Here is a 20,716-nt window from a genome sequence, read left to right as displayed (position 1 = left end):
GAGGAGACCTGGTCTCTGTTTCTGGGAGCTCCCAGTCTGATGGAGGAGACATGGTCCCTGACTCTGGGAGTCCCTACTCTGATGGGCAAGACATGGCCTTCAGCATCTGGGAATTCCCAGACTAATGGAAGAGACATTGCTCTTGACCACTGGGAACTCCCAGTCTGAGGGAGGAGACATAATTCCTACCACCTAGAAGCTTCTTTCCCAATGGAGGAAATTTTCCCTATTTCACTTGGAGAGAAAAGTTTCACTCTCTGATGGTAGAAATTCTGTCCTCACTCTTACTGTAATACACAGGATAAGACTTGATCCTAATTGCCTAGGATCTCCCAGTCTAAAGAGGGAGTTGTGATTCACCCTCATACTATACATCTAGTCTGATGGGGGAGGCGAACTCCCATCATTAACCCACTTTCCCAATGAAGTAGCAGAGGCAATAGCTCCTGTGTTTTAGGGTCTACCCACCTGTAGGAAAAAGGATGCCCTACACTCAGACTGTGCCTTCTTTTTCGAGGCCTTCAGTCTGGTGTACTTCTATGAGAGAGAAGGTCTCGAAGCCCCCTTTAGTAGCCTTCCGTTTGACCGGGGAGGCCTGTCTACCCCTAGTCTAGTTTGTCAGTTTGACAGAAGAGGAAAGAACTCCATCTGGAGATCCCCAAGTCAGATGGAGGAGAGAAAACCCCTTCTTTCAGTCTGATGGGGAGCCGTGGCCACCCTTCATCTCTGTTTCCCGGCCCACGGAGGAGACCAAGCCCCCTTTGGGGAGCCTCTGTCTGAAGAGGCGCCCCCGCCGCCCCCTCTGCCACACTCACGGGCCACCTGCAGCTCCACTTCCAGGGTCTCGGTCTTGCCCTGCACCGTGACGGTCTTGAGCGTGTAGCGGCCGGCATCGGTGAGGTTCAGCTTCTGCACCAGCAGGGAGCAGTTGGCGAAGCCCACCTCCCGGCCCGTGTGCGCGGGGCCCGCGATCCAGTTCCCTGATGGCAGCTGGCTGAGCAGCCGGTTGGGCTCGGAGGCAGGCCCGCGGTACCAGGCATAGACCAGCAGGTCCTTGGGGTAGCCCAGTACGGTCAGTGTCACATCCTGGCCCTCCGTCGGTCTGGTCGGCACGGGCACGACTGTCATGGCGGCTGCTGCCGCTGGGGAAAGAGCCAGGAGGGCTGGATCAGCCGGGCCTGCACTGGGCACGGCGTCCCCCTCCCCCGGTCAGCCGGCTGGCCCCCGCCTCCCCGCAACTGGCTGGTGCTTCCCCGTGCGGGGCCCTGGGAAGGAGACAGAGGAAGGAGCTGGCTTGTGTGGCCGTGGAGGTGGGTTTTGGGTCTCAGCAATGCCTGCCAGGGAGCTCTGTCTTCCCTCATGAGCTTGGGAGACCCCAGAGGGTGGGGGCCGTATCTCCTGCATTAGACTAAGAATTTCCTGCCCTTGGGGGGTATCTCTCCCATTTAACCTGAAGACCCTAGAGACTCAAACCATGTCTCCTCCATCAGATTGGAAATTCCCAAACTATAGGGGCCATGTCTCCCCCATCAGGTTGGAAATTCTAGAATATGGTGGTGGGGGGGCATATCTTCCCTATCAGACTGGAAATTCTCCGAATATGGGGGCCCTGTTTCCTCCTCAGATAGTTGGGAGTTGTGTGCCCCAGGTTGTATTCCTTTGTCAAGCCAGGAGACCTCAAGGTGGGGGCCACAGTTTCTTAACAAACTGAAAGATTCCAGAGGGTGGGAGGCTGTGTCTCTTCCATCAGATTCAAAATGCCGGATGTTGGGCTGGGTCTCTCCAATCAGGCTGGGGACCCCAGAAGCTGGAGGAGAGTATGTCTACCCCATCAGATTGGAAATTCCTAGAAAGTAGGGGGGGCTTTACTCCCCCATCAGATTGGGAGTAACCCAGAGGTGGGAACTATGTCTCCCCCATCAGACTAGGAATTCTCAAAAAAAAAAAAAAAAAAAAAAGGACCATGTCTCCTTAAGTCCACCTCTCTCTTGTCAGAATACAAAGTCTCCCCCAGTGTGGACTGTCTCCTCCATCTGACTGGAAGCTCATGGAGGGTGGGTGTCATTGTCTCCTCCATCACTGCTTAAAGTCTATGGAGTGTGAGACATTACCTCTTCTCTCTGACTGGCAGCTCCTTGAATAAGGAAGTCATGCCTCCCTATTCCAGGATCATCTCTCTCCAAGAGCAGAGACCATGTCTCCTCCATCAGATCAGAGTTTCCCCCAGACGGGGTCAGGACAGTGCCTCCCTTTCCTCTGTCTCTCTCCCTGGCACTTGCCACAGGGTTGCTGACAGTTCGGGAGGCCCTTGGGGGCACTGTACCCACTCGCTACACATACCTGCACCCCTGGGCACCCCCATAGCCAGGGCTTGGGGGCAGCAGCTGAGGTCATCTGGTACACCCCAGACCAGCTACCAAGGCCCCAGGTGGGGTGGGGCAGGAGGTCACTTACCTCTGGGGATGCCATTTCTGCTTTGGGTGAAAGAGTATCCACCCTTTGGATGAGACCCAGCCTGTTAGTAGGAGGGAGGGAGGAGGGAGGGAGGGAAGGACTGTTCCCACTGTCCCTGGGGCATGGTGGCCACTTGGGAAGGAACCAAGGCAGAATTAACGAGGCCTCAGTGTTCAAAGCCAGCATCCCCAGGGGATGACAAAGTGTCCCCTGCGGATCCTGAAAGCTCCAAAAACACCAGCTGCGTCTGCACTACCCCCAGCCCCTGGGTCATTTAAGGACAGAGGCAAGGCACGGCTTCTCTGGCTGTGGTTTTCCGTGTGTGTGTCTGCGTGTGCACACGCACAGTCCTCTGGGCCAGATAACTGGGTAATCCAGTTGGCCGCACAGAAGTTCAGCTGTCTGTGTGGGGGCATCGTGTCAGCCCCAAAGCAGCTGTGACTGGCTGTGACCTCAGAACAGGGACGCTCACGAGAAAGAGCGTCCAAATGTTTCCCTGCCCTGCCGCTGCCCAGTGTGGACAGGTCCACGCTGTGGACTCTCAAGGAGGAGTCTGGTCTGTCGCCTGTGCTCCAGGCGACAAGGCAGGGGCCGTCTCCAGATGAAGAGGGGTCCGCCTGATCTGCCACTCTGTGACTTGGCCAAAGAAAGGGCTGAGAATCTCTTACTCGCCAGTGATCTGTTGGACCTAACCGTTGGTGGAGTGGCCAAACCTTCATAGTCCAACTGGGCCTCCGTGGGGAAGGGTGTGGTGGGCAGGCTGGGGGCGACTCACCGGAGAGCTTGATCACCACTGAGGCAGATCCGGAAAGCAGGGTCTTGGGGTTCTTAGCGATACACGTGTACGTGCCCTCCTGGGCCGCCGTCATGCTACTGATGTTGAGGTGGTCTTGCCCGTTCTTGAGGGCCCGCCCATTGAAGGCCCACACATACTCGGGCTCTGGGCAGGACTGGGACACGCACCACAAGGTGAGGGACGTGTTGAAGTCCAGTTTGATGGTGCAGCCCGTGCGGGTGGTAGAGTCCTGGAGGATGGCCACGCGCTCCGGGCCATCTGTGGGGGGCAGGAGGGAGAGAGACGGGCAGTAGAGCGGCAGGGGAGTAGAGGTGGGCACCCCTGGCTTCCTCTCCACCATGCTGGGCCCCTGGGAGTGGGTGGGCCTAGTGGAGGGAGAAAGCTCTGGCCTGTTCGGATCCCATACGCATCTCTAACTTGCTCTAGGATCTTGAGAATCGCTTTCCCCTTTCGGGGGACATGTTTTCTCATCTGTAAAAAGAGGATGTTGGGCCAGACAAAATTTCAAGATATTTTTGAAATCTATGGCTCCATTTAAAAAAAAAAAAAGGAAGAAGAAGAAGACTACACTGTCTATCAGTTTCTCATAAGCCATTCTAAAAGTCTAGAATTCTAGGGCTCCGAGAGTCAATGCATCTAGTCAATGCGTCTAGGTTCTAAGATTCTAGGATTCTAGAAATCTAGGTTTCTAAAATTCTAGGATTGGGTGCCTCTAAGGTTTTAGAATTAGAGTCTAAGATTCTAAACCTCTGCTTCTAGAGTTTGTAGGATTCTCAGAGTCTAGAATTCAGTGCTTCTCAAACCCGGAATCGCCTGGTGGTAGCATTCTAGGCTCTAAGTTTTTCTACAGGGTGGTCCTTGCATACCTCTGTGGTTTATTTCCCCCGGGTTCCACACTGCGTGTCTGCCGGCGCCTGGGAACGACTCCCCGCTCTGGTTGTGTTTTTTTCCTTTATCTCCCCGCCCACCCGCCACTCACTTCCCACCTCCCTTTCAAATCCAACCAGTCTTGCGTCCCTTCCCTGCTTGCATTGCTTCTAACTGAAGGATTCGTCCGTTTCAAGGGTGGTTTTTCGTCCTTAGGACAGAGGTCAAGTGCGTTTTAAGAGAGGGATCCCCCGTTCCTACCCCCAGCTCACCTACTGACTCACTGCGTGCCCTGGGGCGCCCCCTCCTGGCCTCAGTTTCCCCATCTACGAGGTTTGGGCACGGGGTATCTCTAGCGGGGCGAGGAGGACTCACAGTACACGGTCAGGTTGACGGGCTCGCTGCGGCTGACACTGACCGGGTTCCAGACCTCACACTGGTAGGCGCCAGCCTCCTCTCTGCGGACGCCATGCCGGGTCAGCGCCCGGCCATCCGGGGACTGGCCGAGGCGGATGGCGATGGGCAGGGCCTCGCCGTTGAAGAACCAGCGGACCTCAGCGGGGCTGGGGCTGCTGCACACCAGGCGCAGGGTGTCCCGGCGCTCCACCAGGGCCGTGCTGTTGGCCATGACCACGGGCTGGGCCAGCATCTCTGTGGGGCAAGAGACAGAGGGGGAGGGGGCCGGGCACTGCCTGCTCCCCCTGGCCACCCCCTCCCCAGGTGAGGGGCATGGCTGGATCCTGGTGGCGGCTCTGTATCCCCAGCCGGAGGGGCAAAAGATGGCATAGGAGGCAGATCTAGTCCTGGAAGCCATCCTGAAGGAAGTGAGCATTTTAATATTATTTTGCCTTTTTAGTTTTTAGAGTTTTACTTTTTTTTTTTTTTCATTTTTATAGGAGGGATTGGGAAGACGGTGGTTTGGGGGGGGGGGGTGTCTCACCATAGACCTGCAAGTGTCCGTAGCCCACCTCCGTCTGAAGCTGCCTGTTGAGAGTCTGCAGGATGTAGGTGCCCGAGTGCCCCGGCAGGGCGCCCTGGATGTGCAGGCCGCCGTCGGGGAGCACGGCCTCCCGCCCGGTGTGGGCCGGGCCGGGGGTCTCGTCGCCCGTGCTCACGATGTAGCTGGCCACCAGGTAGGTCAGGCTGAGCGTGGGCCCCGCGTACCAGCTGTAGGCCAGCAGCTCCCCCGTCAGCCCGCGCACGGCCAGTGTGACGTTGTCCCCCTCGGCTGGCTGGGCAGGCTCGGGGGTGATCGTGAAGTCGGCCCCCGCGCTCAGGAAAGTGGCTGAGGAAAAGGAGCCGGAGGGGGCGGCTAGGCCCAGGTGACACTGCCCTCATTCAGCGCGGAGGAGACGCCGGGGCACATGTTCCTGGTTCACAGCAAGTGCTTAACACGTGTTAGCCAGGTGTAGGGCCTCAGCCCCGCATGGGGACCGAGGACTGAATTCCATGGGCTCTGCTTACACAATCAGGCTGGCTGCTCGAGGCCCTGGGCCCGGACCCTCAGTCCAGTGCTCTTCCTCTGCCCCGCAGAGCTGACCAGAAAGCAGGGGCTGGACGAAGTGACTCCACCCTTTACCTTTCAACCCAAGAGATAAGCCCCGACTGGCTGGTCAGAGCAGAGCTGCTTGAGGGGCAGTTGTGCGCGGCTGCCCAGAAGGGGGCGGCCATGGTGGTTCTCGGGGAAGAAGTGCTTGCGTGCCTGCCTGGCCCGGTTTCTGGTACTTTCCAGGCTGGGAGTGAGGGCCCTGGGTCTAGCACTCGGCCCTGCCCCCACTGACTGCATGACCCCAGGCAGTGGCTTCACCTCTCGGAGCCTCAGATTTCTCGTCTATGAAGTGGGGGGTCGTGAGTGGATCTCCTCTCTAGGGCGGTTGGTAACACACAGGAAACATTTAGCGTAAATGCTAGTGAATGCTGCTTATTGTGACCTTCGAACAACCCTGGGAGTTTAGCCCATTTCACAGATGAGGAAACTGAGGCCGAGGAAGGAAAGGTGACTGCCCAAAGCCACAGCCTCGGAGAGAGGCAGAGCTGTGGGACAGGGCTCACCCCAGCCAAGCGTCCGTAGCTCAGTAAGGGTTGGCCACACGAGCGAGGGAGGAGCAGTGGGGCCTCTGCTTTGACTCACACCCCGATCTTAGAAAAATCTCTGAGGTCTGCCCTGCAGACCTCTCTGGATGGCCGGCTCTGGCTGGCCCCACGCTGGTGCCTCTTGGAGGAGCAGACCATGCCCTCCCTACCCAACATGCTGGACTTCTAGCTCACACCTTCCCTCTCCCCGGCCCGGGATCCCTGCCCTTCCCTGAGGCTCCCGCTCCCCCCGCAGGGCTGAGGTTGTGGGGGCCACCGTTCTCACTCACCGCTGAGGAAGAGCCAGCTGCACCTGGTCAGCGCCATCTTTCGCCCCCAACCCGGACTCGAAGACTGCGGAGTTGGTGTCCCAGTGCTCCGAGGCCCTTCCTGGTTGGGACCTGGCTCCGTCTGGCGCGGGACTTGGGAGGGTTTGGTGATTTGGAGCCGGGGGAGATCACCTGAATTTGGAGGGATCGAGTCACCGAGGATCTGGGGCCCCGTTTGGGTACCAGAGCGGGTGTGGCAGGCACCGGCCAGGGGCCACGACCCGGCCAGGCCTCCTGGGGCGCTGCCTAAACTTCTTTGTGCCCAGGGCCCCGGGTTTGGTACCAGGAGAAGAACCAGGTCGCCAGGGAGGAGGAGGGCGGGGGAAGATTTTAGGGCAGTTCTTACCCAGGGCCCAGGCTTTGGGCTCCCTGGTGAACCAATCAGCAGCGACTGCCGTTTTCCAGCCTCAGCGCTCCGGGTGACCTTCAGGTGTCCTTTCAGGGGATGCGGTGTGAGGTGGGCCCTGTTGGAGCCCCTATTTGCAGATAGGGAAACTGAGGCGCCGGGCAGGGGCAAGAGGGAGCCTGAGCCCTGCCCTGTCTCCAACGCTGCACCCGGGGAAGGAGGCTCGGCGGCTGCGCACTTTCTTCGGGGCTGTGCTGCCGACTGGCTTCCTGCGCAGGCTGAGAAATCCACATTCTCTCTTTCCTCCTTAGGCCTCCTTTCCCGTGTCTGTCCGGTGTGTATGTGGAGACGGGCCAGAGAGGACCCGTTTTTGCCCCTGGCTCTGCATTTCCGCAAAGCGGGGCTGGAGGCAGTCCCTTGTGGAGTCTCCATTAGCTGCTCTGAAAGATCCGGACGGGGGGCGCCTGGGGGGCTCAGTAGGTTAACGTCTGGCTTCGGCTCAGGTCACAATCTCAAGGCTCCTGGGTTCGAGCCCTGGGTTGGGTTCTGTGCTGACAGCTCGGAGCCTATAGCCTGCTTCAGATTCTGTGTTTCCCTCTCTGTTTCTCCCCCGACTCATGCTCCATCTTTCTCAAAAATAAGTCAATGTTAAGAAAAAAAGACAGGGGTGGTGCAGGCCCTCGGTTTTGTTGGGAGCAGTGAGTGTGCGGCTCCCTGTGGAGGCCCGCGCCAGCACCTGCAGCACTGGGCCCCCAACACAAGGTCTGGCTGGTGTTACTATTATTAAAAGCGCAGGCACTGGGCGTGGCCCACTGACCCCTACCTCCAGGACCCTGAGCAAGTTATAGTACCTGTCGGGCCTCAGTTTCCTCCTCTGTGAAATGGGAACAAAGACAGTACCCGCTGCTTAGGGCGGTTGTAAAGATTAATGAGCAAACCGGTGTGACGTGCTTGTAACAGCACCCAGCACGGAGCAAAAGGCCAAGGAATTGCTTGCGTATTTATTCTACTAATATTGGAGGCGCGCCTCCTGTCTTCTGGGCGCTGTTCTAAGTGCAGGTCGATAAGATCCGTGTCCTCGTGGGGCTGACATTCGTGGGGTAAACGAATAAAATATGAACTCCATTCCATGTCGGATGGACGTAAGTGTGGTTGGGGGGAAATTAGGCCAGGAAGGGGGTCTGTGATTTTTAAGTTGGGGGTGGGGGAGGGGATCGGGGACGGTTGTCTCTGGAGAGGTGACGTCAGCAGATGCCACCGGCGGATCTGGGGAAAGGGTGTTTTTGACAGACGTGTTTTACTGATATCTTGATGGCTTCTGGGTCCAGGCCCTTCTCGGGCCCCAGCGGCCTGCGTCCAGGCAGGGGACCGTCCCTGTGGCTCTCCTGTCCCAGTTTGTGCCTTCGGCACTGTGTCCTGAGCTACCCTTGCAGGGCGGGGCTCCGATGGGCGTTGTGGGAGGCGTGGGTGCCCTGGCGCCTCCTGTCCCCTTACCCCCCTGCAACCTCACCTCACCCTTCTCTGTCCTGACCCAGGCCTCTCCCCTGAGCCCTGGGACCTCGTCCCAGAGTCATTCAGGACGCTTCCCCCAGAAGTCCCTGGGCGCCACTCGCTCACCTTGTCCCAAACTGACCTTGGCATCAGACCTGCTTCTCCTCCTCCTCTTATCGAAGGGGATGGTGCCACTGTCTGCCTGTCACTGGACAGAGAGACCCAGGACTCTGTCCCGACGCTCCCCCCACCCTACCAGCACACCACACCCTGTGGCGCCTGCCTCTTAAATGTCTCTTACATGTGTGCCTTTCTCTCCCTCCCTGTCGCCCCTGCCCTGGTCCAGGCACCCCTCCCCTGGTCTGGCTGCCCCCTCCCAAGTTCACCCAGGTTTCTGGCCACGGCCTTACCCTCCCTCCTTCCATGGTGCTCAGAACCTGCCGTGACTCCCCAGTGCCTTCGGGAGAAAGCCCCGCTCCTTGGCGTGGCCCACGGAGCCCTGCACGGACTGGCCCCTGCTGGCCTGCCCGGCCTCATGGACACCCCTTCCTTCCAGGAACTCTGCGCTCCAGTTATTCTGCCTCAGTTCTGCCCTCTCCCCCCAGCATGCCCCTGCTTCCCACTGCTCTGTTTCATTGCTTGCCCAACTCCTCCTCCTCCAGGAAGCCCTCCTGGACTCCCAGGCGGGGTTAGGAACGCCCTGAGACACCCTTCCCCCGTCCCAGTCCTGACCACCCTGGGTCCTTGCAGTCGGGGGGGTGCCTGTCTTGCCATCTGGACTATGAGTTCTGTAGGGCAGGACCTGGGCTCTCGTGGTCACGTCCGTGTCCCCGTTGCCGGACAGGACAGGGTCGGGCACAGAGTGTTTGTGGAAGCAGACGCCCGGTGTGGATGACAGAGAGGAGTCCCTGGAGGGGCCTGGGTGTCTGGTGATTTGCTCTCTGGTTGAGGAGCGTGAGGAGGCCGTGGCCCTGGAAGTCCTGGGACAGGTCCGGGCTTTCGTCCAGACTCTGCGGGGCTCCTGACCACTCACGGCGTCCCACTGACGCCTCTCTGCTGTCCTTGCCTTTCCGGACCCGCCCCCCGCCCCCCAACTCCCTGCCCCTCCTCTGGTGCTCCTGCACAGGAGCCTGGATCCTTGGTTCAAGTGAGAGCTGGAGTTTCTTGAGCACCTACTATGTGCCAGAGCCGAGCACGTGATCCTGGTCAGGGACTACTGCCTTTCTATGAAATGAGCGGAGGGGGATCGTGACGTTGACTCCCGGGGATTCCGCGGGGAAGGGGGCTCAGTGCCGGGCCTGCCTGAGTGGGTTCTGCACGTGTGGGTCCCATTGTTCACTCACCATTCAACAAACATTCCTGGAGCACCTACTGTGCGCCAGGCACTGGGTTAGGCCTGAGGTTATAGTCATGAGTAGGCCCAAACCCCTTGCCTCGCAGAGCTGACCTTCTGTTGGGTGAGATAATCAATCGGCAGATAAACAGGGACACATATAGCTTTCTACCACGTGGGGATGCTGCCCTGGGGGGAAAGAAAGCAGGGGAGGGGATAGAGGTGGCCTGGGCACTGGTTTATGTCCGGCGGCGAGAAGACGTTGTAGGAGGCAGCCCTGGAGTAGAGGCTGAGTCAGGGGGCCGTGCTGAGTCTAGGGGAAGAGCATTCCAGGCAGCGGGCACAGCGAGTGCAAAGGTCCTGAGGCAGGAGTGTGGGGAAGAGCGAGGGGGCCACTGAAGGAACAGGGGAGCTCTGGCAGGGAGGATTTGGGCTTTTTCCTCTGAAACTGGAACCACGGGAGGGCTTTGAGCAGAGAACGGATGGGGGCTCGACACTTAGGTGTTCCTAGTAACTTGTGGCTGCGTGGGGGTCACAGACCGGTGCTGGGAGGTGTAAGATTTAATAGATGGAGGCAGAGATGGGAGGAAAGAGACCAGGTTATGGAGCCAAGAAAGCCTTTATTAGGATCTGCGATTCCTGGGCGAGGTCCCGTGACCCGGGGAGTGAGGAGTCGGGGATATTGCGCCTGATAGGCGATGGGCGGGGGGTTTTATGGGTGAGGGGGTTCTGGGTTTGATCTTGGGAGGGCAGATTATCAAATAAGGGCCTTTCAGGGACCTGGCGGGATGGAATAGGTTGCCTCCTCTGTCAGGGTGACGGGAAGCTGGAGCTTCATGATTGGCTGTTTCCAAATGGGGCAGGACATCCCAGGTCTGCAGGTGAGGGGCGGGGGTCGGGGGGTCGTCTGTGCACGTGTTCTCCTCCAGCCCCCAGAGAAATGGCCGCTCGGTCGCCACCTTAAGGTGACTCTTACAGGAGGTGCTGAGGAGGTGACCGTGATAGTCTAGCTGAGCCCTGTATGGCAGCCGCGAGCATGCTAGCATTCAGCTGATGTTACCTTGTCCGACACCACCCTCCCTCCCCTCCCTGAGGATCTGTTTTGCAGACCGGGGAAACTGAGGCTTAAGGCCCCTGCCTCAGGTGGTGGGAGTGGGCGCGTCTTACAGGCGGGGAACAAGGTCCTCTGATCGTGTTTTGTTAGCTCCCTTCCAGCACCCCGCGCCCTCTTATCTGACCAGCCAGTCAGTGACTTCCCTCGGGAGCCGCCTGGGGCCCTGTCGGTCCTGGGGACCCCGCCCACGTGGACTTCCAACCAGTGTTCGTTAGATGGAAACTGGCCTGGGCCCCTTGTGGCAGGACCCTTGTCCCCTCCTCCCCTGGCAGAGACCTTGGAGCTGAGGGGCTGGAGCTACTGAGAGGTCAGAGCGGGTTTCTGACCCCCTCCCTCGCCTTATCTGGTAAGAGAAGGACCTGCAATATTTACACACGGATCTGACCTCAAGGTGCGGCTTCCTGTGCCCGCCTGGTGAGGTCTGGGCTTGGTCCCGGGGAGGCTGTCCTTGGGGAGAAGGGACCCCAGGTCCCCTAAAGTCCTCACCCCCGGGAGGTAGCGCCGGAGCTACCCTGCAGGGGCGGGTAGGTGGGTGGGTGGGAGGAGCATGCCTCGAGCCTTTAGCACAGGCTCTTCCCTTTGTCTGGACGCCCATCCCCCTTCCATCCCTCTCACCTCATTCGCCCGGGTTTTTCCACATCCTTCAATCATTTCGCAAATATTTATTGAGCACCAACTATCTGCCAGACTGTGCTGGGGATACAGGCTCCATCTCTTTCCTTGTGGGGCTTAATCCCATTGGAGGGCGATGAGCATTAATCGAAAAACTGATAAGGAATATCATCAGGGAGAGAAAGCTGCTATAAAAACATAAAGTAGGGCAAGAGGGTAGGGAGTGGCCGGGGAGGTCAGGGAGGGCCCGGTGAGCTGGGAGCTGAAGGGCACGGTGGGGTCTGTGAAGGGACATCTAGGGGAAGGGGGGTTTTGGCAGTTAGCACGGCAGGTGCAAAGGACCTGAGGCAAGAAGGTCTTCAGTTAATGTGAGGACTGCAAGGAGGCTGGTGTGGCGGGAGCTGAGGGAGGGATGGGACAGTGGGAAGAGGTAGTTACACAGGAAGCAGGGGCCTGGGAGTCAGATTTGGGGATGCAAGATGGCCCATTGTAGGCAAGTCAGGACGGTAAGGCCCAGCAGGGTGAGAGAGCCAATGAGCAACAGAAGAGAAGGGTCTAGGTCTGGAATGAAGGGCTGCAGGGCGGGGGGGGGGCTGGGTTGCTAAGTGGAGGAGCTTAGGGAGGTGGGGTGGAGCCAAGTCAGAGTTACCAGGCTTCTCTGGGGGCCCCCAAAGGTCCGGAAGGGTCTGAGTGGAGAACCTGGCTAGATGTCCTTTCTCTGCGCCTCATTTTATCCATCAGGAATACGGGACGGGGGGCGGGGGGTGTTTGGATTTAGAGTTAGGTGAAAACAACTTAATAGCTTTTTATTCCGGAAATTTTCCAAACTCCACGCACACATCCAAAGTGGAAGGGGGAGGGGGAGCCTGGGGGGCTCAGTCGGTTGAGCGACCGGCTTCGGCTCAGGTCATGATTTCATGGTGCGTAGGTTCGAGCCCTGCATCGGGCTCTGTGCTGACAGCTCAGAGCCTGGAGCCTGCTTCCGATTCTGTGTCTCCCTCTCTCTGCCCCTCCCCTGTTCATGCTGTCTCTCTCTGTCTCTCAAAAATAAATTAATGTAAAAACAAAGAACAAAGTAGAGAGGAGAGCAATGGCTCCCTGCCCATCCCCCAGCTCCCGCCAGGCATGCCCCCCCCTCCGTATCTGACAGCAACTTCCAGGCCTCCTATAGTCTTGTTATAGGCACCTCAGCCTATATCTCTAAAAGATAGGGACTTGTTAAGAAAAAAACAACCCAACAAACAGACAATGCCATATTTCCACCTAACGCATGAAAAAATAAGATGAACAAAAAACACTTCCTTCCTATCTTTAAATATTTGGTCAGGATGATGCAGGGTTCCTGTCTCTCATAAACATCATCTCTTCCTTAGCTTCCCTGGGGCATAATTTTCTTCCCTTTTTTATGATTTTATATTATTAAGATTTTTTAAATGTTTTTTTTTGAGAGAGAGAGAGAGAGACAGAGAGAGAGCATGACCTGAGCCAAAGTACGGTGCTTAACTGACGGAGCCACCCAGGCGCCCCATGACTTTATTTGTGAGTAATCTCTACACCCAGCGTGGGCCTCGAACTCACGACCCCGAGAGCGAGAGTCGCAGGCACCGTTTCCCGAGCAAGCCAGCAATGCGCCCTGGGGTACGATTTCCACAGCATAAAGTTCACCCTGTGCAGCGGCCCCCAAAGGAGAACACTTTCATCCCCCCCAAATGTCCTCGTGCTGGGATCCAGAAACGGCCGGACAGTTGGAACTGTTTCCCCCGTGGACGCTTTCCTCAAAGCCCTCCGTCCAATCCCAGCGTGCGCTGCAGATCAAGAGCCTTGGTCTACACTCGTGGGCTCCCCGCGGCCCCCCAGGTTCCGGAAGAGGTCTGCACGGCTCTCGAGGTTCTGCCTCTGCGGCCCCGCCCGTGCCCACCGGCCGTGGTGCCCCCGGACATTTTTCGGAGGCAAAGAGGCTGAGTTCGGGAGGGAAGGGTTTTCCCCATGAATCATAATCAGTCTTGGTCATGGGCCAGCCCGTTTCCTTCCCCAGACGGCGGCCACTTCCTCATTGTTATATGAGGAGCCACAGCCCTGGGAATCCAGTGATGCCTGGACTCTGAGCAAGGGAGGGGTGGTCCCCAGCGAGCCCTGGCAGGCAGAGTGGGGTGGAGAGAGCGTGGGACCTCAGGGCCCCTAGTCCCAGCCAAGGACATTGGCTCTTCCAAACTTAACCCAGGGCCTGAAATCCCACCATCAGCGGTGCCTCTCTTGGGGTGAGCGCTGGCCTCCACGCGTGCCCTCTTGTGCAAGGCGGACCCCTCACCCCTCAGCCTGGACATGCAGAGCGAGGCGGCATGGGTTACGTTTGGTTCTTCTTTACTGACTGGAATGAGCAGAGGAGAGAAAGCCGGATGTTAGGGAGACCTCGGTTCTATCTCCGGTTGATCCAGGTTGCACCCTTGTGTGACCAGGATGTTCTTAGCCTCAGTGTTCCCATCTGTAAAATGGGAAGGGTCATAGCACTTCTCTGATTAAACTCCTGTGAGGATAAAAGTAAGCTGATCAACGCGAAGGGGTTAGCACAGTGCATGGCATGTTCCGTTGCCGCCTCCCCCCTCCCCGCCCCCGCCCCGGCCTGCAGGCTTCCTGAGAGGAGGAGCTTGTCTGGTTTCTCTTCTTGTCTCTGCAGCCCAGGTGGGTTCATTCAACGGGGCTCGGTGTTCCATAGTTGCAGGGTGACTGTCGATGAATGAATGGAGGCTGACAGGTACCGGAAGGGAAGGATATATAGATAATGAGAATCCGCACACATTCCTGTGTTTCACGTATGTTCCTCGAGCCATTGCCCTGTGCCTGTGCTGCTGGCTGGTGCTGGGGCCCATCCGTGGCCCAGGCAGCCCTGGCCCTACCCTTCGGGGCTTACAGTCCAGTGGAGAGACACATCTGTCCCTAGACGTGACCACCCAGAGTGGGCAGGGCTGAAGTGGGTGAACTCAGGAGAAGGAACTGACCCAGCCTGAGGGTCAGGGAGGGCTTCCTGGAGGAAGAGGTGTCTGAGCTGAGACCTGGAAAATGAATGGGGGTGGGGCAGGCAGGACGGAGCACTCTGCCTGTGGGCATGCTCTCAGTACAGGGAGCCAAATGGGAAAGGCCTAGAAGTGGTTCAGTCTGGTGGATGGTAGACCACAGACCGCAGGGTGGGGGTGAGGGCCAGGGGTGCTGAAAGGGAGGCTGAGGGGCCCCCTGAGCCAGACCTCCAGGGATTTGCAGGCTATGGTGAGAAGCCCGGACTTTAAGGGCACTGGGGAGCCATGGATGGTTCTGAGCAGGGAGAGGCAGGACTGAGCTTGGGGTGTAGCAAGATCCCTTGGGCTGTCTTGGAGTGGGAGGATGGGAGGGGGCAGGAGACCAGGTAGGAGGCTGGGGAGGTGACAGGGAGAAGCGTCCTGGCCCAGGGCGGGGCTGCAGAGACACCCATCCCAGAAGACCTAGTGGTAGGTTCTGGGCTTGCCCTTCCCTGAGGGAAGAAGGTGCCTATGTTTTCGGCCTGGGCATTGGGCACATTCTCTGGGCACCCAGAAGGGTGAACAAAGGGGAGAGGCTAGGGACAGGTGCACGCAGGTGGGTGTGTCATGCGCCTAGCAGCCAGGGAGTTGGTCTGTGGGTCTGCGTGGTCCTCTGCTGCCCTCTGCTGGTTCTGCATTGACATGGGTCCTACCTGCAACCCGGCAAAAAAAACCCCGGACCCAATCCACTCAAACCCCAACCAGTGACAGAAGGCGACATTTCTGGGGCGTCCCTGCTGCAGGGAGCACCCACGTTCGCTGTCTCCACCCCCACACACCCCCACCCGGCTCTCCAGCTGCCTTCTGCCGACACGCCAGACGGAATCAACACTGGCCTCCCAAACCCGCTCTTTCTTACCTCCCCCTCGCCCTCCCTGCCTTCCCTTTTTATTGAGATGAACTTCACATACCTGACAATTCGCCCGTTTAAAGCGCACGGTTCACTGTTTTTCGTGTGTTCGTAGGGTTGTGCCACCATCCCCACGATCAATTTTCGATCATTTCCATCCCCCCCTGAAGAAATCCTGCCGCGTTAGCCGTCACTGCTCATCCCCCTATCCGTGCAGCTGGCAGCCGCTCATCCGCTTTCCGTTTCTGGAGATTTGCCTGTTCTGGACACTTCCTGCGGATGAAATCATACAATATGTCACTTTTTGCCTCCAGCTTCTTTCACGCAGCATCCGGTTCTCCAGCGTCATCCGTGTTGTGCCATGGATCGGCACCTCAGTCCTTTTTTATGGCTGAATAATATTCCGTTGTCTGGAGACGCCACGTTCTGTTGCTGCATTCATCTGCGGATGGACCGTTGGCCATGACCGAGAGCGCTGTGAACACTTGTGTGCAAGGGTTTGTGGGACGGGTATCTGCTCCTTGCAAACCCCGCCCCCCGCACTGTGCATGCTGCCGCGGTCCCTGCCTGCTGTCTGCAAACCAGATACCCGGGGGGCCCCTCTCCAGTCCCCCAGCTTTCTCGGACCTGCCCGTTCTCCTTCGCGACGTCACTCCCCTGGAGATTACGTCTGCTGCCGTTTGTTGTCAGGTCTCTGACGGCAGGGACCTCTGTTTTGTTCTTGGCTGTCTGCTCAGAGGCTAGAATCACTGCACACAGCAGGTGGTCAATAAATGTTGCACTGATGGACAAACAAGTTATTTTTTTCAAAGTTTCTTGTGAAACTCTTTTTTAAAGTTTCTTTTTACATTTTATATATTTTATTTTTGAGACAGTGAGAGTGTGAGCAGAGGATGGTCAGAGAGAGAGGATCGAAGCAGGCTCTGCACTGTCAGCACGGAGCCTGATGTGGGGCTCGAACCCACAGACCATGAGATCATGACCTGAGCCAAAATCAAGACTTGGATGCTCAACTGACTGAGCTGCCCAGGCACCCCTGAAATTCTTTTTTTTTTAATTTTTAAAAATGTTTTATTTATTTTTGAGACAGAGAGACAGAATGAGCAGGGGAGGGTCAGAGAGAGAGGGAGACACAGAATCCGAAGCAGGCTGCAGGCTCTGAGCTAGCTGTCAGCACAGAGCCTGACGGGGGCTCGAACCCATGACCCATGAGATCATGACCTGAGCCAAATCAAGAGTTGGATGTTCAACGGACTGAGCCACCCAGGCGCCCCTGAAATTCCTTTTTTTTTTTAGTTTATTTATTTATTTTGAGAGAGAGGCAGAGGAAGAGAGAGAATCCCAAGCAGGCTCTGCACTATCAGCACAGAGCTCAATGTGGGCTCGAACTCACGAACCGTGAGATCATGAGCTGAGCTGAAATCAAGAGTCAGACACTTAACCTACTGGGCCACCCAGGCGCCACACAAACAAGTTACTGACACATCCTTCTCCCTCATCCCTTACGTCTAACCCAGTACCAAATTCTGTCCATGTTTCATTCTAAATATCTTTTGGCTGTGTGCATTTATTCCCCCAGCCGTCCCCACCAGCCTGGTACAGCACCCGCTGAATGAATGAATGAGTCATTGAATGAAGAGGTGGAGGAGAGCAGGTCTTTCCGGAAAGTTCTCTCAGGAAAGCATAGTGGCTGGGAGAGTGGGCTCTCATGTGAATCCTGGTGGCGTATCGATTGGGCTGTTCATACATATCGGTTTTCCCTATTCTGAATACCCGGTAGCATTGCACCTGCCTGCCTCCCCTCTTGACATTAGATCGGATCACGTGCCTTTATTTGGCCAATGAGATGTGAACGGGGGTGTCACTTCCAGTGAAAGTCTTTAGAAGCCTGCGTGCTTTGCCGTGTCCCCCCCTCATTTCCCGGTACAGTGACGGACTCTGTCAGCCTGGTTCTGGAATGAGGAGGTGCGAAACGGGGCTCTCCTGACTCTGTCCATTCACTTCTCTGAGCCTCCATTTCTCCATCTGCAAAAATGGGAATAGCACGGTCCAAACCTCGCCTGGCTATTTCGAGGATTCAAGCAGTCACGTAAAGACACAAAGACCCGGCTCTATGCACCGAAGCTGTTGCTATTGTCTTGTTTACATTAGGCTTCCTAGTGGAGGAGGAAGACCTCACTGGGATCCCATTACCCAGGCTGTAGTAGGAGGAGCGTGTATCAGTCAGCGAGGAGCTGCTGTAACAAACACCACAGACTGGTGATTTCAGTGACAGACATTTATTCTCTTGCATTTCTGGAGGCTGGACGTCTGAGATCAAGGTGTCAGCAGGGTGGTGTCTCCTGAGGCCTCTCTCCTTGGCGTGCAGACGGCAGCCTCCTCGTTGTGACGTTTCCTCCACGCCTGTGTGTGTCCTCGGTACCTCTCCCTCTCGTAAGGACACCCGTCCTATTGCCCCCTGTGCGCTCATTTAACTCAGTCGGCTGAGTGTCCGACTTCGGCTCAGGTCACAATCTCACCATCAGTGAGTTCAAGCCCCACGTCAGGCTCTGTGCTGACAGATCAGGGCCTGGAGCCTGCTTTGGATTCTATCTCCCTCCCTCTCTGCCCCTCCCAGTCTCATGCTCTGTTCTCTCTGTCTCTCGAAAATGAATAAATGTTAAAAAATGTTTATTTATTTTGGAGAGAGAGAGAGAGTGAGCAGGGGAGGGGCAGAGAGAGAGAGAGAGAGAGAATCCCAAACAGGCTCTGTTGTGAGTGCAGAGCCCAACACAGGGCTCGATCCCACGAACCATGAGATCATGACCTGAAATCAAGAGTCGGATTCTCGACCAGCTGAGCCACCCCGGCGTGTCCCTAACGATCTCTGGAAAGGTCCTGTCTCCAAATACAGTCACAGGGAGCGTTAGGGTTTCCATATACACATTTTGGGTGATGTGATTCAGTCCACATCAGGGTTGGTTCTAGGGGAGCCAGAACACATTTAGTCAGGCTCCGAGAACTTGTTCCTGAAGATACTGTCATCTTGAAGGTGGAGGTTGCATTAATTAAGATTTAGAAGGGGGTAGGTGCAAAGAATCCCAAAGTAACGGTAGCTCCGACCAGACAGGAGTCTTTCTCTCTCAGTAACTTAGCTAACCTGCTGTGGAGGCTCCGTCCGAACTGCTGTCCCTGCCCCGCTCTCTCTGGCCTGGCTCTAGGCCGCCCTTGGCCATGTGACCCCAGAGGGCTCCCACCACATCCTTCCTCCAGACCTCCCAGAAGGATGAGCAGAGAAGGGGGCCTGCTCTCCCTTTAAGGATTTGACTTGTGGACAGCTGCAGTGCTCCCTCCTGCTCGCATCTCATTGGCCTGGAATTAGTCGCATGACCTCACCTAGCTGCAAAGCACTATGGGAAATGTAGTTTTTTTTTTTAAATGCTCAGCCTGCAGCCCCTTGGTTCAAAACCCCACTACAGAGGAAAAGGAGAGAATGGATATTGGGATTCGATAAGGGGTTTCTGGAAGGGAGGAGAGGAGAGGAAGATAGGCACGGGGTCCCCCCATACTCTGCACTCTAGTAGCCAGGGCTGGGGCTGACCCTGCCCAGCCTTGACCTGGTTGACCTTCTCAGAAGCTGCAGAGCAGGGGCTGGGGATGGAGAAATCCTTGCAGGGAGTATTTGCATAGTGAGTCAGCCGCCACTTTCCTTCCTGCGAAGTCTTCCTCATCTTCTGTATTAATTTCCTGGGGCCGCTGAGCCGGGAGCACAGTGGCTTAAAACCATAGGATGGTGTCGGCTTAGGCTTCTGGCACTCAGAAGTCTGAAGGGGGTCTCCCTGGGCCAAAATCAAGGTGTCGGCGGGGCTGGGCTGCTTTCTGGAGGTTCTGCGGAAGAATCTGTTCTTGCCCTTTCCACCTTCTGGGCTCTGCTCCTGGCCTCTTGTGATCTTCAAAGCCAGCAAGGGCCTGTTGGAGCCCCTCCCATCACATCCCTCTGACCCCGCGTGGCCTTGGCTTTGGGGCCCTTCCTCTGTCCTCAAAAGCACAGTATCACTCCAACCTCTGCCTCTTTTCTTATGGCTCCTCCTCTGCTCTCTCTCCTCCTGAGTCTCTTTCATAAAGACCCTTGTGTGTTGTACCCAGATTTTAATATCGCCCCAAAAAATCAGAGATTACCTGAGAGACTGAATCACGCATGGAAAAGCAAAGGGCTTTCTTACGAATTTAGGCCCAGCCAGCCTAAACCCGGGCTCACAGACTTCAACAACACAGTGGATCCACGGGGAGCGAGCCCCGAACATGGCGGGGCAGGGCCTTTTATGAGTTTGGGAAGGGGGAGTTACAGGAAATTGTGACACATGTACAGGGGTCCAATCAATATAGCATCACATCATTGACAGTAACTCTAACCAATTACAGAGTGGACCCAGAAGCCTCACAGAGGGCGTGACTAGGACCCTCAGGTAGCATGTGACTAGTCTTAACCTCCATCTTTAGGCCCGCCCCCAGAAATGTTAATGGTGTTAGCTGGCCTTCAAGGTCAGAGGGGAAACCCGAATCAGACCTGCATCCTTTCATGTGATTATATTTAGGGTCCCCTAGGGTCGTCCAGGATAATCTCCCTATACAGGATCTTTAACTTTTTAAAAAATGTTTGTTTATTTTTGGGAGAGAGACAGAGCATGAGCAGGGGAGGGGCAGAGAGAGAAGGAGACACAGAATCCACAGCAGGCTCCAGACTCTGGGCTGTCAGCACAGAGCCCGATGCAGGGCTCGAACTCACCAACTGCCAGATCATGAGCCGAAGTCAGATGCTGAACTGACTGAGCCGCCCAGGGGGTGTCCCTCAGGATCCTTAATTTAATCACACCTGTAAAGTCCCTTTTGCCATGTAAGGTAACATCCACAGGGCATTAGGACATAGACAACTTTGAGGGGCCATTTTAAGCCCACCAGTCTTTTTTTCCAGCTCCTATAGCAAAGCCTCCAGTCTGTTGGGCTTTACATGCCCTGTACCACCTGGTGTCCCCATCTCCCTGACCCCACCTCCCACCCTTTCCCCCTTCCTTCCTCTGCTCCCATCACCTGGGCCTCTTTGTTGCTCCTTGAACTCCCCAGGCACTGTCCTACCTCAGGGCCTTTGCACTTGCTGTTTCTGCTGCCTGGAATGCTCTCCCTTCAGATCCCCATATGGCTTCCTCTCTCTCCTCCTTTAGGTCTTTGCTCATTGTCACCTTCTCAGTGATGCCCTCTCTGCCCTTCCAATTTCAAACCACGATGCCTTGGGGCTACTGGGTGGTTCAGTTGAGCATCCAATCCCTGATCTCGGCTCAGGTCATGATCTCACGTTATGGGATAGAACCCTGAGTAGGAGCCTGAGCGTGGAGCCTGCTTGGGAGTCTGTCCCTCCCTCGCCCTC

The 20,716-nt window shown here is 56.6% G+C and overlaps 2 protein-coding genes across 2 annotated transcripts in view; both read right to left on the bottom strand.

Annotated features, from left to right (window-relative positions):
• The window catches only part of CEACAM16 (carcinoembryonic antigen related cell adhesion molecule 16), a 7,340-nt gene extending 823 nt beyond the window's left edge, over positions 1 to 6,517 (bottom strand). Inside the window, exons 1-5 of the mRNA XM_029926052.1 lie at positions 6,481 to 6,517; positions 5,058 to 5,402; positions 4,493 to 4,768; positions 3,230 to 3,508; positions 816 to 1,142 (exon numbers count right to left, since the gene is read on the bottom strand). Of these exons, the coding sequence (XP_029781912.1) occupies positions 816 to 1,142; positions 3,230 to 3,508; positions 4,493 to 4,768; positions 5,058 to 5,402; positions 6,481 to 6,517 (1,264 nt within the window). The remainder of the gene's footprint in view (positions 1 to 815; positions 1,143 to 3,229; positions 3,509 to 4,492; positions 4,769 to 5,057; positions 5,403 to 6,480) is intronic.
• Positions 1 to 20,716, bottom strand: part of NECTIN2 (nectin cell adhesion molecule 2) — a 160,618-nt gene that overhangs the window by 107,688 nt on the left and 32,214 nt on the right. The window lies entirely within an intron of this gene.

The sequence above is a fragment of the Suricata suricatta genome, chromosome 16 (assembly GCF_006229205.1).
Source record: "Suricata suricatta isolate VVHF042 chromosome 16, meerkat_22Aug2017_6uvM2_HiC, whole genome shotgun sequence".
Lineage (NCBI taxonomy): Eukaryota > Metazoa > Chordata > Mammalia > Carnivora > Herpestidae > Suricata > Suricata suricatta.
This window is presented reverse-complemented; position numbering and strand designations above follow the sequence as displayed.